We start from the raw sequence: 17,985 nt of genomic DNA, 5'->3' as shown, positions 1-17,985 counted from the left end.
ACAGTTTAAACATGTAGATTTAACAGTTTAAACATGTAGATTTAACATTTTTAAACATGTAGATTTAACAGTTTAAACATGTAGATTTAACAGTTTAAACATGTAGATTTAACAGTTTAAACATGTAGATTTAACATTTTTAAACATGTAGATTTAACAGTTTAAACATGTAGATTTAACAGTTTAAACATGTAGATTTAACAGTTTAAACATGTAGATTTAACAGTTTAAACATGTAGATTTAACCGTTTAAACATGTAGATTTAACAGTTTAAACATGTAGATTTAACAGTTTAAACATGTAGATTTAACAGTTTAAACATGTAGATTGAACATTTTTAAACATGTAGATTTAACATTTTAAACATGTAGATTTAACCGTTTAAACATGTAGATTTAACAGTTTAAACATGTAGATTTAACAGTTTAAACATGTAGATTTAACAGTTTAAACATGTAGATTTAACCGTTTAAACACGTAGATTTAACATTTTAAACATGTAGATTTAACCGTTTAAACATGTAGATTTAACAGTTTAAACATGTAGATTTAACAGTTTAAACATGTAGATTTAACATTTTTAAACATGTAGATTTAACATTTTAAACATGTAGATTTAACCGTTTAAACATGTAGATTTAACAGTTTAAACATGTAGATTTAACAGTTTAAACATGTAGATTTAACAGTTTAAACATGTAGATTTAACAGTTTAAACATGTAGATTGAACATTTTTAAACATGTAGATTTAACATTTTAAACATGTAGATTTAACCGTTTAAACATGTAGATTTAACAGTTTAAACATGTAGATTTAACAGTTTAAACATGTAGATTTAACAGTTTAAACATGTAGATTTAACCGTTTAAACACGTAGATTTAACATTTTAAACATGTAGATTTAACCGTTTAAACATGTAGATTTAACAGTTTAAACATGTAGATTTAACAGTTTAAACATGTAGATTTAACATTTTTAAACATGTAGATTTAACATTTTAAACATGTAGATTTAACCGTTTAAACATGTAGATTTAACAGTTTAAACATGTAGATTTAACAGTTTAAACATGTAGATTTAACATTTTTAAACATGTAGATTTAACAGTTTAAACATGTAGATTTAACAGTTTAAACATGTAGATTTAACATTTTTAAACATGTAGATTTAACAGTTTAAACATGTAGATTTAACAGTTTAAACATGTAGATTTAACAGTTTAAACATGTAGATTTAACCGTTTAAACACGTAGATTTAACATTTTAAACATGTAGATTTAACCGTTTAAACATGTAGATTTAACATTTTTAAACATGTAGATTTAACAGTTTAAACATGTAGATTTAACCGTTTAAACATGTAGATTTAACAGTTTAAACATGTAGATTTAACCGTTTAAACACGTAGATTTAACAGTTTAAACATGTAGATTTAACAGTTTAAACATGTAGATTTAACAGTTTAAACATGTAGATTTAACAGTTTAAACACGTAGATTTAACAGTTTAAACACGTAGATTTAACAGTTTAAACACGTAGATTTAACATTTTTAAACATGTAGATTTAACATTTTTAAACATGTAGATTTAACAGTTTAAACATGTAGATTTAACAGTTTAAACATGTAGATTTAACATTTTTAAACATGTAGATTTAACATTTTTAAACATGTAGATTTAACAGTTTAAACATGTAGATTTAACCGTTTAAACATGTAGATTTAACATTTTTAAACATGTAGATTTAACATTTTTAAACATGTAGATTTAACAGTTTAAACATGTAGATTTAACAGTTTAAATGTGTAGATTTAACAGTTTAAACATGTAGATTTAACAGTTTAAACATGTAGATTTAACAGTTTAAACATGTAGATTTAACAGTTTAAACATGTAGATTTAACAGTGGATTTAAATGGTAAATGTTCTGCACTTCTTTAGCTCATTTTCTCCTCCTTCATGGTGTCCACAGCTCTTTCCAAATCCACCAGGTCCAACTGGGACCAGTTTAGGGTTCAGTGTCTTCCATGGACACTTGGACATATGGACAGTCAGAGCCAGGATTGGAACCACCAACCCTTGGTTATTGGACGAGCCGCTCTACCAACTCTACCAACACATTCAGTTACAAATTTAAAATGTTAAATGTTTACTTTTTTATATAACTTTTTTATTAAAAAAAAAAAAAAAAAAAGCAAATATGCCGTTATTTCAACATTATGGTCTTTGCAATTTAAACGGCACCACATTGTTTTTCATTTTACAGTTTTATTTTCTAAAAACAATACAAATCCATCATTTCTTCATACTAATCTGGTTTTGTTCACATACTCTTCCTGTAAAATCTACAGCTATATTTGATTTAATCATTGACACAAAAGTCTTTTCAAATAAACAACTTTGCATTGTGTTGTCACCGACAGTTTTTTTATGTTGTAATTTTACAACTTTTTGGTGTTAGTTCTACAGTCATTTTTTACAGTGTACAATAATGATGTCTGATGCAAACAATAAAAACTTGATCACAAAAGACAAAAAAAACCCTCTTTGCAGATCCCCTCCTAGTCATGGTTTCATTGTAAATCCCCTGGAGAACATAGTCTAGGCAACACAGATGCGACTGAACCCAGATATGTGCGTTCGAAGCCTCTGTACTGTACCTGCTTCCTTTGTGCAGTCCCATGGGGTTCGGCGGGGGGTTGCTATTCCTCTTGGCCTTGCTCTCAAGACGTCTTTTAATGAGCGCCTGAGGTGAAGAAGGGAAGCGTGGCCGCCATTACAGATGATACACACACAGGACATGAGGGGCTATCAGTGAGACTCTGACCCTCAGTGTACTCACCCTCACTCCACCGTCTTGGACCTTTGGTCGAGGACCTCCTGGTTGACCCACATGGTCCGGGCTGCACTCTGGACATGAGCAACAAAGACAAGAAATTAGCACATTTGTATTCCTTTTTTTTTTCTTTCTTTTTTGTGTGTTTTCTTTATTTTTTGGGGAGGCGTTTATATAAGCCTTTTTAGCTTCTAACCTGTCCTGCACTTTCCTGTTCTTTTTGTTATTGTTGTTTGTGATGTGCAAATAAATAAATAAACAAATAAATAAATAAATGAACACTGTGACAATGACACCCAAAAAATTCTATATCTATATATATCTATATACAGCAGGGTTCTCACACTCACCCTGAACGGTGTGCATGTGTGGATCGACTGTTTCTGTTTAAATTCAACAGTTTCCAGGTTGTTCCATGCAGTCCAATTATTATAATTATGTCCAATTCTATTAAATTCCAATCAGTATTTCTTGAGTTCTAATTTTAAATGTGTGGTAAATGGGATTTTCAGTGTTAAATGTAAATGTCCACAGAGTCCACATTCCACAGTGGATGTGGACAATTTAGTTCCAGATACAAGATACTGTTCTAAGCTACAGGTGGATCCAATTGGAGGAGAATCGGAGTCGTTTTGAATTTTTTATAAATTTTGGAAAATTGCTCAATGATGACAGATGGAAAATTGTAGATGTTGTGACCTTGCTGTGACCTTGAACTTTGGCCTACTGGGACCAAAATGTAATGGGTTGGTCCCAAGGTTATTATCGTTAACAAAAACTAACGAAATGATGAAAATTAGACTTGAAAAACATTTTCGTTATCTGAAATAAATAAAAACTATAATTAAAAGAAAAAAACAATAACTAACTGAAACTGTATTGTGTGTTTACAAAACAAACTAAAACGGATAAAAATTATGGATAAAATTCCCTTCGTCTTCGTCTTTGTCAATGTCAGACTGATACAAAAGTGATTTATTTCGCGCTAGCAAATTTAGCTAGCGGCACCATACGACACTTCTGCTCACTTGTCATTTAGAGTCGGCCTCTCGTCCCCACTCTACCTGACAACATGGAGACTAAAGTTGGGAGAATTCACAGTCCTGTCCTGTTCTACACTTAGTCATTTGTTCACTTCCACTGCTGAGGACTAAATATCAAAACACTGATCCAACCTATTATCTAACACAAACAAATACAGGATGTGGTTTCCACTTAGAGCTGCAGGTTGTTAAATTTACACATCCTCAGAGCGAACATTTTTATTATTTAGACTCATTGATGTTCCTCAGCACACTTTCTGTTAAAAATGAAACATGTTTTCAGTTCAATATAGTAAGATTTTGTGGCAGATTTTAACCCTTTCATACATAGTGGTCACTACAGCAGACAGCTATTTTTTTTAAATTTAATTTTATTTATTTTGTATTTATTCATTTATTTATTTATATTTTTTATTTGGTTTTTATTTTATTTTATTAGTTATTTTATTTTACTTCATTTATTTTATATTTATTTATTTATGTATTTTTTATTTGGTTTTTATTTTAATTTATTTTAGTTTTTTCTCTTAAAAAAAAAATAATAATAATAAATTAAAAAGTGGACAGTTATTCAGTTACTCTACAGCTGTTCTCTTGTATATTCATGTCTTTTGTTGTTTGAGTTCCATGTCAGCCAAAACGGTGGACGCTTATGCACCATCCCATAATACACTGCGATTCATACCATTACTGTAACTTTGTTGTTCTTGATAAACCTGATCTGCACGAACATGTTTGAGTGTAAATCAGTTGCTTGTTATCGTTATTAGACTGTAATTAATAGTTTTTTAAACAAAAAGTTGGGGGTTTTTTTTGCATATCTCCATGAAGTGAGTAATAATTAGTGTTAGAGTATGTTAAAATGTGAGAAAACACCAGATTATCAGCATTAAAAATGTTTTTTTTTTCATAGTTTTCACACAGTATATCAGTAAATATCGTCGGTTTCCTGATAAAACCTGCTATGTGACTTTTGGCAAATTTTACAGGAGAAACCAAAAACATTTTATACAACAGGAAACTGTGAAATATGACAAAAAATATCTGTTCCTTTAATGTTAGTACTTATGATGGAATGTAAACAACTTTCACAGGAGACTGAAATTTGAAGCTATAACAGGGGAGACAGCAGGTTTTTATTCCCAACCAAAAATGTCACTTAGCAGGTTTTATCAGGAAACCGACGATATATATTTCTTCGCTTCAAAACTTAAACGCATGGTGTTCAGCTGAGCGGACATTTTGTAACTCCATGAAAAATAGGTTGATAAAAAAAAATTCAGTCACATTATTATTATTATTATTATTTTTTTTTTTTTAATGCCTAAAGAGGAATAAAAACACTCAGGAAAAAAAAAAAAAAATCTTGATTAAGGTTCTCCTAATTCATGCGTGAAAGGGTTAAATAGTCGTTGCTTACCCAAAGCCCCACCACATACAATCCATCGTCTAAACCCCATCATTTAGTCCAGAGGTGCAGCACAGCCGTTCTCCTTGGACATCAGCGTCCTTATCATTGCCCTTCTCAGTCTGTAAAGTGTCAGCTGGTGTTGGTCAGACCAGCTAGCCAAAAACCAGCCTCTACGACCGTGCAAATGCATGTACTCTGAGTCAAATGCCTTGGAGACAGACAGACTTCTTCTTTCTCTTTTTTCTCTCTAAGATCTCATTGGACCCCTGGGTGATGTTATCTTCCCCAAAAAATGTAGAGGAAGCAATTTGACAACTACTCGCACGCAGAAACATTCAGCTATTTCCTCTGTTACTGTCGACTAAATTACACATAATGCTGCTGTGATGTCAGTATATGTTCTGCTGGATCCTTCAGTGGTTTGGGTGGTTTTTCTGTTGTACTCGGTGCCTTTTAAACTCCTCAGACCCAAGGGTATTATCGTTAAGGAACACTATCAAAATGACCAAAACTAGAATTGAAAAAACATTTTTGTTAACTGAAATAAATAAAAACTAGAATTAAAAGAAAAAAAAAAAACAACAACTAACTGAAACTGTATTGTGTGTTTACGAAACTAACTAAAATGGATAAAAATGATGCTCCGTCACTTGTGTTCGCTGGTGGTTTCCAGTCGTCTTCTGGTCCCCACTCTACCTGGAAACATGGAGACTAAAGCAGCAGAGTCCTGTCTGGGATTGATTTGAATACGACGACAGAGAAGAAGAGAAAAGATATGAAAAAATTAAAGCTAATACTAGAACTAAACTAAAACTAAGCATTTAGAAAAAAACAAAAACTAATAAAAACTAGCAAACCTACCCTGAAAACTAATTAAAACTAACTGCATTAGAGAAAACAAAGACAAAACTAAATAAAACTAAACTAGAATGAAAAATCCAAAACTATTAGATCCTTGCTCAGACCCAGCGATGGGTTTTCTGTCCACATTCATGGACAAGAGTTTCACCACTTTATACAAAAACAAAGAAAAGACAAGTGTTCAGAACTCAAACCTCCTCCTTCACCCTGAACAGTGTGCATGTGTGGATCGACTGTTTCTGTTTAAATTCAACAGTTTCCAGGTTGTTCCATACAGCAGAAACAGTTGAAGCTTGGTCCCAGTCATGTGTCTGTCCAATTAGATTCAATTCACATCAGTATTAGTTGAGTTCTAATTGTAAATGTGTGGTAAATGGGATTTTCAATGTTCAGTGTAAATGTCCACAGAGTCCACATTCCACAATGAATGTGGACAATTTAGGTCCAGATACAAGAGCTTGTTCTAAGTAGGGACGTAACGATTACTGGTATAACGATAAACCGTGGTAAAATTACCAATGGTTAGTATTAGCATTTAAATTCTAATTATCATGATAACGTGTTTGACTAACACACTTTGAAAGAGAGAGAGAGAGAGTGACTATCTATCTATCTATCTATACTCAAACCCGATATGGAAAATGGTCAGACAGTGGCTTTCAGATGCCATCTTTAATGCACATTTGTATATTTGATATAATAATAATATTAATAATATTTAAATGTTTCTGCAACAGAAAGTACATTGTGCCTATTTTTTTTTTTTTTCTCAAAATGTAACTTGGTTAAATTATTTCAGTGTGTGTATCAGTACTTTTTGAACATTTTGAGCACAATTTCAATAATACCGCGATAATAATCATAATTGTGATAATTTTGGTCACAATAATCATGATATGAAATTTTCATATTGTTACATCCCTAGTTCTAAGCTACAGGTGGATCCAATTGGAGGCTAATTGGAGTTGTTTTGAATTTTTAATGAATTTTCTAAAATGTGTCAATGATGACAGATGGAAAATTGTAGATGTTGTGACCTTGCTGTGACCTTGAACTTTGGCCTACTGGGACCAAAATGGACTGGGTTGGTCCCAGGGCCTAGGCCTATCTGTGGGGAAGATTTGGGGAAGATGGGTGGAAAAGTTTTCCTGTAAAGGTGCTAACAAGCAAGCAAACAAACAAACAAACAAACAAACACACAAACACACAAAGCAAAGTGATCACAATACCTCCTGGTGGAGGTAAAATCTGTCCACCACAAAGGACATTCCATAAAAATGTAAAAAGTGCATCTGAAAAAACTGTTGCATCATGATGTTTCTAATATAGGCACTGATTTAATAAAAACAAAAAAAGCTGGTAGTTTGCTGACATTTCCTGGGTCTGAGGAGGTTAAAATACATATGTGTGTTTTTTTTTCCTTTACAGTTTAGAAGTTATGTATATGTGTTGGGGATGTAACGATTACCGGTATAATGATAAACGGTGGTAAAATTGCAGGTGGTTAGTTTTACCGTTTAAATTCTAATTATCATGATAACTGTGTTTGATTACCACACTTTTTCAGTGAAAACGCCTATGTAAAGATCTGCTTTAATGTCAAATATTTGAGTATAGTTTTAATTTATGACAATTTTAATTGTACATACCTAATATTTGGAACCAATATTCACTTTTAAAGTCTGTGAAAAGGTTCGTTAAGCATCTGTGTGTTATTTATGCAATAAATTATATACATTTTTCAAATTGGATTTTATGTATTTTTTTGGTATTTTCTGTCCTTTTATGTTGATACAGTAGGTTAAAGGTGAAAAAAATAAGAGGCAGATGATATGAATGAAGCTGTGCTAAAATATATAAAATAGTAAACATTTGTTTCTATAGTATATAAAGGCAAAATCAAAAGGACTGAAAAACGGTCAAAATAGACTCAGACCACTAAGGGTTAATATTTGAATGTTTCTGACACAGAAAGTACATTGTACCAATTATTTTATTTGTTTTTTTGTTGTTGTTGTTTTCCAAATACAACTTGGTTAAATTCTTTCAGTGTGTGTATCAGTACTTTTTGAACATTTTGAGCACAGTTTCAATAATACCACGATAATCTTGATAATCGTGATAATTTTGGTCACAATAACCGTGATATGAAATTTTCATATGGTTACATCCCTACTATGTGTGTGTGTGTGTGTGTGTGTGTGTGTGTGTGTGTGTGTGTGTGTGTGACAGAAGCCTCTGACCTGACTCGATGTCTACCAGGTTCTGCATGCTGAAGTTGGACAGACAGCTGCTGACACGGTTGCGGGTCCACATCGTTGGCTGAGAAACAAAAAGCACAAACTGTTACTGAATCAGAATAACAACCCTGGACATTTAACCCTTTCATGCATGAATTATGAGACCCTTAATCTACATTTTTTTCTTGAGTGTTTTTATTCCTCTTTGGGCATGTTTAATTTTCTTCTGAACCTATTTTTCATGGAGCCGCAAAAGTGTCCGCTCAGCTGGACACCACACGTTTAATTTTTGGAGCAAAGAAACATGTATTTACTGATATATTTTGTGAAAGTGTGAAATAAAAACATTTGAATGCTCATTGTAGGTAATTCATTTATCAGACGGGGTAGTTGTTTGTTACCTGCTTTACTAGTTTGTCTGATAAATGAATACCTACAAAAAATATGTGTGGAGACAGTATGGACCTTTAGCAGACATTTTTAATGCTGCTAATCTGATGTTTTCTCACATTTTAACGCTCTAATACCAGTCATTACTCACTTCATGGAGACAATATGCAAAAAAAAAAAAAAAAAGCTTGGTAACACTTGATTTGAAGGTCTAGTTTCTAATGCATTAAGCGCACATTCATAAGACATTCCAATGCATTTAGAATGCATGAGAAAAGTCATTCCAACAGTTTAGGATCATGTCCAACTTCTACCAAGGTTCATCAAGTATTCTAAGTGTAGGCCTAATGTATTCTAAATTCAGCTTTCATCATGTTTTCTACATCCATACCAAAGTGACACCAGTGTTTGGAGGAAGAATCTCCAGTCCTGGGTTCCAGAACACATTCGAACCATCAGAACTGGAGCCACTTCTAAACACACAGAGAACTGCTGTGACATGGAGTTTGTGAAACTGAAGAATGCCTTAGAAACATCAAGAATAAGTTACAGGAGGACTTTCAGAGCTTTGAGTAAAGTGACAACACTGTCTAAGGTTCTTAGCAGTTGGATGACATTAGAACACAAGTCTGATGACGTATGAGCAGTATCTGCTGGATCTGAGGAAAGGCTGAGTCCAAAATTAGACATCCAAGGGTTCGGAAGAACTCTGGATTTGGCCAAAACCAAACATGAACCCTTTCATGTATAGTGCTCACTCCAGTGGACAGTTGTTCTCCAGCTGTTCTCTTGTATATTCATGGCTTTAGTGGTTTTAGTTCCATATCAGCCAACACAGTGGACGCTTCTGCACCATCTCATAAACTGACATTCAGACCATTACTGGAACTGGGCTGTTCTGGATTGGTTCTGGAGTGGAAATCAATTGTTAATTGTTCTTTTTTGCATATTATCTCCATGAAGTGAGTATTAACTAGTATTAGAATATGTTCAAATGTGAGAAAACATCAGATTAGCAGCATTAAACATGGTTTCATTTGACTGTTTTCACATCACTTTATGATATTGGGTTTGAAATACATGTTTGTGAGCTTCAAGAATAAAATTCATGGTGGAGTTGAGTGGACATTTTTGGAAATCTATGAAAAAAAACCCTCGATCTCATTGTTTTTTTCATGTCTAAGGAGGAATAAAAATACTCAAAAATAAATAAATAAATAAAAACTCAACTAAGGTTCTCATAATTCATGTATGAAAGAGTTCAAAGAACAGAGACAGTAAATAAAAGTGTTACATGTTGTTTTATACATAAATAAAAAATAAAGTGGCAGCTCTAAATCTTTGTTAATTCAAACACATACTTTTTTTTTTTTAATAAATATGAAATCCCTAAAATAGATGGGTATAGAGACCAGTGACAAAACCGAACAAAAGTTCCCACCTAAAAAAATGAATTCCTTCACACTGCTTTGGTATGGATGTAGAAAACCTGATGAAAGCTGAATTTAGAATACATTAGGCCTACACTTAGAATACTTGATGAACCTTGGTAGAAGTTGGACATGATCCTAAACTGTTGGAATGACTTTTCTAATGCATTCTAAATGCATTAGAATGTCTTATGAATGTGCGCTTAATGCATTAGAAACTAGACCTTCAAATAAAGTGTTACCAAAAACTTTTTACAAAAACTGTTAATTACAGACTAATAACAATAACAAGCAATTGATTTACACTCAGACATGTTAGTGCAGATCAGGTTCATCAAGAACAGCACAGTTCCAGTAATGGTCTGAATATCAGTGTATGGGATGGTGCATAAGCGTCCGCTGTGTCGGCTGATATGGAACTAAAACAACAAAAACAACAAATTCCATGAATATACAAGAGAACAGCTGGAGAACAACTGTCCACTGGAGTGACCAGTATGCATGAAAGGGTTAACTGTATAATTATATCAGTAAGTTCATGGTGCGTTCACATGTTTATGGAATATTTTGTAGGTGTTCAACATTTTTGGGCTGACCACACAGAAGTAGTAGTTGTGTTTGTTTTTGTGTGACTGTACCTCTTCCTCTGGGGAGATGAGAATCTGTCCATCTTCTAGGATACAGTTGCTGATGTCCCATAAGGGGACCTCCTGAGGTGGGACCCATGGGAGTCTGAGGGGTTCAGAGGGCACAGTTGGAGCCGGCTCAGCCACGTCCGCCACATCTGCCACATATGAGGACGTATGTAAACCCAGGGTGGAGGTTTGGTCTGGGGCAGGGTTACTATCGTTAACGAAAACTAACGAAATGACGAAAACTAGAATTGAAAAAACATTTTCGTTAACTGAAATAAATAAAAGCTATAATAAAAAAATAAATAAATAAATAACTGATACTGTACTGTGTGTTTACAAAACTAACTAAAACATATAAAAATTATGAATAAAATTCCCTTCGTTTTCGTCTTTGTCAAATTCGGATTGATATGAAATCGATTTATTTCGCTCGAGGAATTTTAGCTGCTGGCACCATACGACACTTCATCATCACTTGTCGTTTAGAGTCGTCTTCTCGTCCCCACTCTACCTGGAAACATGGAGACCAAAGTCCTGCATGGGATTTATTTGAATACCACAGTGAAGATATGAAAAAAATAAATCAATAAACTAAAACTAAGCATTGAGAAGAAAATGAAAACTAATAAAAACTATCAAACCTGCTCTGAAAACGAATTAAAACGAACTGAATTACAGAAAAAAAGGTAAAACTAAATAAAACTAAACTATAAGGAAAAATCCAAAACTATTAGAACCTTGGTCTGGGGGGGGGGGGGGTTGGGACTATAACCACCATCCCCAGATAAAATATGTATAAATGTGTAAATATAAACCCATTATTTTGAAACAGTATTTCATCCATTAAAGCTGATGCTGAACCTGTTTTGTCGTCATTCTGCACTGTGGGGACATTTTCTTTGGAAGTAAGTATTAACTGTTAACACTACACTGTAAAAAATATCTGTAATTTTACAGAATTTTCACTGTTTATTTTACAGATTTTTCTTGTACTTTTAAGATACAGGAAAATATCAATGAAATGACAAAAACCAGACTGTGATTTTACATGTCAATGTAAAATAACGTGAAAAAACTGTAACTGTGAAAAACCAAAAAATTTCCATTTTTTAAAAGAAAATTTTTCTTTTTTACAGAAAAATACAGTTAAAATACATTTGCAAATGTATCAAAATTTCACAAATATTTATTTTCTATTTATGAGATTAAACTGTCAATTTAAAGTTATACTGTAAAAAAAATAATAAAACGAGATAAATTACTGACAATTAACCGTAAAGAAGTATTTGTTCTGTCAGTTGAACCAGACTGTTGTTAATTGACAAATATCTTGTGTAATACAGGAGGTTTCACAACAAAATGTTGAATAAATGTATTTTGTGAATGTATAACATGTATAAGCACTGATAAACTGTCCAAATACAGTTTTTATCAGTGGATTGGACAACTGAGTCTCATTGAAAATTATTTATAATATATTTACAGGTAATTTGATTGTTTTAATACATGTAAATATTCTTTATTAAACATTAAAAAGTCAAAAAAATATGCAAAATCTCATGTAAAGTTAGGGCAAAAACTGCATTTTAATTATGGAAAATTACTGTATTTTTATGAGATGGTATTTTCCATTATTTAACAGTATTTTTTCAGCACCCTGCTGCTGGAATAATACCAGGGTTTTTTTTTTTTTTTTTTACAATTTTTTTTTTTTTTTTTTTTAACAGTGTAGTTAACTTCAGTGACACCACTATAATTATGCACAACACACATAATACACCAGGGGTGTCAACATGCGGCCCAGGGGCCAAATGGGGTCCCGTCAAAGGTTCCAGTCCGACCCCTGGGATGAATTTACAAGTGTAAAAAATCCACAGTCCAGGCTGTGGAACTCATTTTAGTGTCGGTTCCACACACAGACCAATCTCATCTACAGTCAAATAAGAACAGCAGACGAACTGACAGAAAGAATGACTGCAGATTTTCTTCTCAGTTTGATGTGAAAAAAAAAAATACATTATGCCGATAAATAATACAAACTTCAAATATTTCTTTGTTTTAGTGCAAAAAATAACATTAAATTGTGAAACATTAACATTTACAAACTATCCTGTAACAATAACCTGAACAAATATGAACAACCTGAAATGTCTACAAGAAAATTCAGCCCAGTTTGAACTCTTTTCTTTCTGTTCCTCAGTGTTTTGTGTCTTTGTAGATCTGATCCAGAATGCAATGATGCAACGAAATGATAGAGTTAGGGTTAGCTCCGACCGCACTGAGCAGGAGAGAGAGGCAGAGACAGGAGGAGGACTGGGAATTATTTGGATTTAACTTAATATTAGAATATGATTTTAATGTCATGTCGATGCAGACTCTATTGTCTTCTTTGAATGAGGAAAAAAAAAAACGATCACCAGAAGGGCACCGAGGCCAGAGGGGCAGGTCTTGAGGGACACCTCAGGTCTGTGTGTGCACGTCCCTGCCTTCAGGCGTCCTAAATGACCGCTATGCCCTGCTAACATGATCATCTGTTCACAGTTGAAATGATTTTCCACAGCAAACACTCATTTTAAAACATGTTAGTATCTGACGCTCTGATGCTAAACAGAACTCCATGTACCATTCTGTTTTTTGATGTTTTAAAGTACAAAACCTGACACAATGGACAAGACTGTGTTATGAACCAAAACTGTATGACAACTCCAGTTCTATAGACAGTCTACAGCCTGCAACATGCAAGAGATAATGTGAAGAACTGAACGTCTGTAGAGACGATTCTGTCCAGATTCTAGAAGAGGACCTGTCCCTGCATTTGGTCTTTGAACAGTAAGACTTTAATCTGCACTATAAAACCACAAACATTTTATTTAATTTATCACCACTAAATGTCAGATATCCTTCCTCACAGACCATATCATCAGCAGACTGACAGTAATTACAGGCACACGCAGCTCCTGCTTTGTTTGTTTGTTTTACGTGAGTCCTTGGCCACTCCCATCTGTAGAGCTGTCTGAACGACTGGCTATCGTCTGTTACGTCATAACCAGGAGGAAGGATTCAAGTATCTCACCTCAGTGGTTTCTCTGTAGTGTTTTCCACTGCTATATGTACTTTATGTTTTGTGATCTGTGCTGAACATAGATACTTTTTAGTACATGTTATCCTATGTATTAATATATTATCACTGAATAATAAACATTGCACCTTGTTTTTCTTTATTTTATCTCATATATATCTTATATTCTATTATTCTATTCTATTCTGTCATATGGGCGTGATTAGCTCTGTCTATCGTGGTCAGAGGAGATCATTGTCTTAACTCACTTGTGAAATGTCTGAGTCAGCAGACATTTATTATTCATTCATTCATTCATTATTCATCTTCTAAACTCTCTATTTGCGGAGGTTGCTGGAGCCTATCCAGCTACTTACATTTATTATATGTATCAAAACTCTTGTTCTTTAACCTCCACACAGGTACGTGTGTATCACATACAGTGCTATTGGTGCCAGAGCTAATTCAGTGACTGTGATGTCCTGATGAATCTGATGAAAAAGGATGAAGCTGAAGAGCAGGAGGACTGAAACAGACGAGGGAGTTCTGTTTTTCCTGTAAGGTCACTTCATTTGACTGAAAAAGGCTAGAGCTGAGGTAATAGCCTTGCTTAATGCCTCCACTCTTGTGCCACTTTTTTTGCGAGTTTAAAAAAATTGCATAATAGACTGAGAGTTTATGCTAAAATGTATAAGATACACTTTTACATGAGCACACAACACTGACAAAACAGTCCCCTTCAACAGGGATGGAATGAACATACATGTGTGTTTCCAAAGAACAACAAGAAAATACAGGAAATATATGAACAGCATTAAAGAAGCTGTAAATGTCTTCTACAGGCTAAAGTCAGTATTTACTGTGACCTCTGATATGTGATATGTAAATATAAACAACAGAATATAAGTGCTGTAAATTTTATATTGTCATATAAAGAGTTGAAGGTCACACTAAATACTTGACACACTGATGTGTGTTTTCTGTTATTTTCTACTGTTTAACCCATAAAAACTCAGCGCTACTCCTGTGGCAGTTCCCAAATTACTTTTTCTCAATTTCTACCTTTCCTAATTGATTTATCACTAACTTTTTTTTTTTTTTTTAAATAATCATTATTATTATTATTATTATTATTATTATTATTATTATTATTATTATTATTATTATTATTATTATTATTATACGGTGGCCCAGAGGTGCAACAGCCCAAAAAATTACCACAATAAGAAAAAAAAAAGAGAAACAACCCAAAATTTATCCACCAGCCCAAAAAATTTTCAACTATAAGAAAAAAGAGAACAGCCCAAAAATTAGCATTAGCCACATTAGCTGAAGGCCTTAAAATTTTCAGCCTATGCTGTTATTTTTTGTGGTGGCCTTAATTTTAAAGCAAGAGACCTTTGGGCTAAGTGCCCCCTTAATTGAAAAGGTGGATGATGTTTTTTTTTTTTTCTTATAGTGGATACTTTTTTGGGCTGTTCTCTTTTTTTTCTTACAGTGGATCATTTTTTGGGCTGTTGCACCTCTGGGCCACTGTATTATTATCCTCTGTATTTTGCATTTTTTTGGTGTAAATCACGCATTTTCCCATATTTAATTCGCAGTTCATGTATTTTCATGAAAACTCAGAGTAAATTGAAAGTTAATTATATCAAAACAGAAATATATGAAAAAACTTGACTTTTTCAGGAAAGATGTTGCTAACTGAATGTAAAAACATGCATCTCCATCCACTGTCACTGATCCAGCTCCAGGGGTTTTACTGGTGAATCAATGCTGTAGAAGATGACGGTGTTTCCACAGTAACTACAGAGCCTCTGAACGTCCAAATATGGTCATATCTGATGACCATGAAAAGATGATAACTGTATTTTACACTAATTATTAACATGGATTGATAGGATTAGTGCAGGGGTCTCAAACATGCGGCCCGGGGGCCAAATGCAGCCCGCCAAAGGTTCAAATCTGGTCCGCAAGATGAATTTACAAAGTACAAAAATTCTACAGTCAACGCATTTTAGTTCTGGTTCCACATACAGACCAGTCTGATCCAAAGTCCAATAGTAACATAATAACTGACAAAAAAGAATGACTCCATATTTTCTTCTCGGTTTGATGTGAAAAAAAATATTACATTTTGCCTACAAATAATGACAACTTCAAATGTTTGTCTTTGTTTTAGTGCAAAAAACCCCAATAAATTATGAAAATATTTACATTTACAAAGTATCCTGAAACAATAAAACATGAATAACCTCAACAACAAATATGAACAACCTGAAATGTCTAAAGAAAATTCAGCCCAATTTGAACTCTTTTCTTCCTGTTCCTCAGTGTTTAGTGTCTTTGTAGATCTGATCCAGAATGCACATGAAGAAATGATAAGTTGAGGCAGAAGATTGGTAAAATTGCACTGATTTTTCTTAAGAAATTTCAGTTTTTTCAGGTTATTCACATCTTTTTTGTTTGGATAGTCTCTAAAACTAAGTATTTTTCATAATTTATGTTTTTTTTTTTCCACTAAAACAAAGAAAAATTTTGCAGTTGTCATTATTTCTAGGTTATTCTGTTATTATTTTACTGGTCTGACCCACTGCAGATCAAATCGGGCTGAATGTGGAACCTGAAAGAACATGAGTTTGAGAGCCCTGGATTAGTGGATCAACAGGTATTAAACCAGGGCTGTCAAACAGCTCTCAGTTCAGGGGTCACATTCTGCTAAATTTGGTCTGCAGTGGGCCGAACCAGTAAAATAATAACAAAATAATATAGGAATAATGTCAACTCCAAACTTTTCTCTATGTTTTAGAGCAAAAAAAGGAAATTTACATTATGAAAATGTTTACATCTACAAACTATCCTTTCTAACATTGTGAATAACATGAACAAACTGAAAAATAAGTATAATTTTAACAATATTCTGCCTCAGTTGATCATTTACACATGTACATTAGAACTTACAGATCACAGCGGATCTACAATCACACAAAACATTTAGTAACAGGTGGAATATTGGTAAAATTGCACTTAATTCTCTTGAGACATTTCAGGTTGTTCACATTTTTGGAAAAAAATTATACTTTGTTTTAGTGTAAATACATGAAAATATTTACTATTTACAAAGAGAAACATTTGGAGTTATAAGCTGGAGTTATGAGTATTATAGGTTATTGGGTAGGATTTGACTGATCTGACCCATTTGAGACTGACTTGTTCTGAATGTGGAACCTGAACTAAAAGGATTATTAATATCTTAGTGGAATTTTATCATCTCACAAATTCATCCCCAGGGCCGGACTGGACCCTTTCATGGGCCGGATTTGGCCCCCGGGCCTCATGTTTGACACCTGTGTATTAAACAGTTTATATCAGTAGATAGTTTGTGTCGCCGGTGGCTTGTTTGGTCTTTAAGGGTTAATTGTTGTACATTTTCTGTACATTCCCGTTACATCTTGATACAGACACTGCGAAATGCACATATATGGTCATTCTAAACTGTGATGATTCAACACACTGTATGGTGGACATCTGCACAGTACAGGATATTTGATTAAAATGGAGTCCACATGTTTTCTTCTGTTCATGAACGTGGTGTCACCTGTAAACACTGTACCTTCACCTGGGTACCTTCACTAACTGTAGTCAGATTGTTTTTCCACTGCTCTAATCCCATTTCTCACTCTGATATTTGTCACTATTAAGTTCCTCTTAAAGCACAGGTGTCAAACATGCGTCCTGGGGGCCAAATCCAGCCCCCCAAAGGCTCCAGTCCGGCCCTGGGGATGAATTTGTGAAATGCAAAAATTACACTGAAGATATGAACAGTCCTTTTAGTTCAGGTTCCACATTCAGAGCAATTCAACCACAAGTGGGTGGGACCAGTCAAATGCTAAATAAAAATCATAATAACACATACCCAGGTGAAGGTACAGTGTTTACAGGTGACACCACGTTCATGAACAGAAGAAAACATGTGGACTCCATTTTAATCAAATATCCTGTACTGTGCAGATGTCCACCATACAGTGTGTTGAATCATCACAGTTAGAATGACCATATATGTGCCTTTCGCAGGG

At 33.7% G+C, this 17,985-nt stretch overlaps 1 protein-coding gene across 1 annotated transcript in view; it reads right to left on the bottom strand.

Moving 5' to 3' along the window:
* Nucleotides 1–17,985, bottom strand: part of LOC115425423 (ras/Rap GTPase-activating protein SynGAP-like) — a 31,202-nt gene that overhangs the window by 11,572 nt on the left and 1,645 nt on the right. Inside the window, exons 2-5 of the mRNA XM_030142999.1 lie at nt 10,855–11,000; nt 8,400–8,478; nt 2,848–2,915; nt 2,666–2,751 (exon numbers count right to left, since the gene is read on the bottom strand). Of these exons, the coding sequence (XP_029998859.1) occupies nt 2,666–2,751; nt 2,848–2,915; nt 8,400–8,478; nt 10,855–11,000 (379 nt within the window). The remainder of the gene's footprint in view (nt 1–2,665; nt 2,752–2,847; nt 2,916–8,399; nt 8,479–10,854; nt 11,001–17,985) is intronic.

This window comes from Sphaeramia orbicularis, chromosome 1, assembly GCF_902148855.1.
Source record: "Sphaeramia orbicularis chromosome 1, fSphaOr1.1, whole genome shotgun sequence".
NCBI lineage: Eukaryota > Metazoa > Chordata > Actinopteri > Kurtiformes > Apogonidae > Sphaeramia > Sphaeramia orbicularis.
The sequence above is the reverse complement of the archived record's forward strand: the minus strand, read 5'-3'. Positions and strand labels throughout refer to the sequence as shown.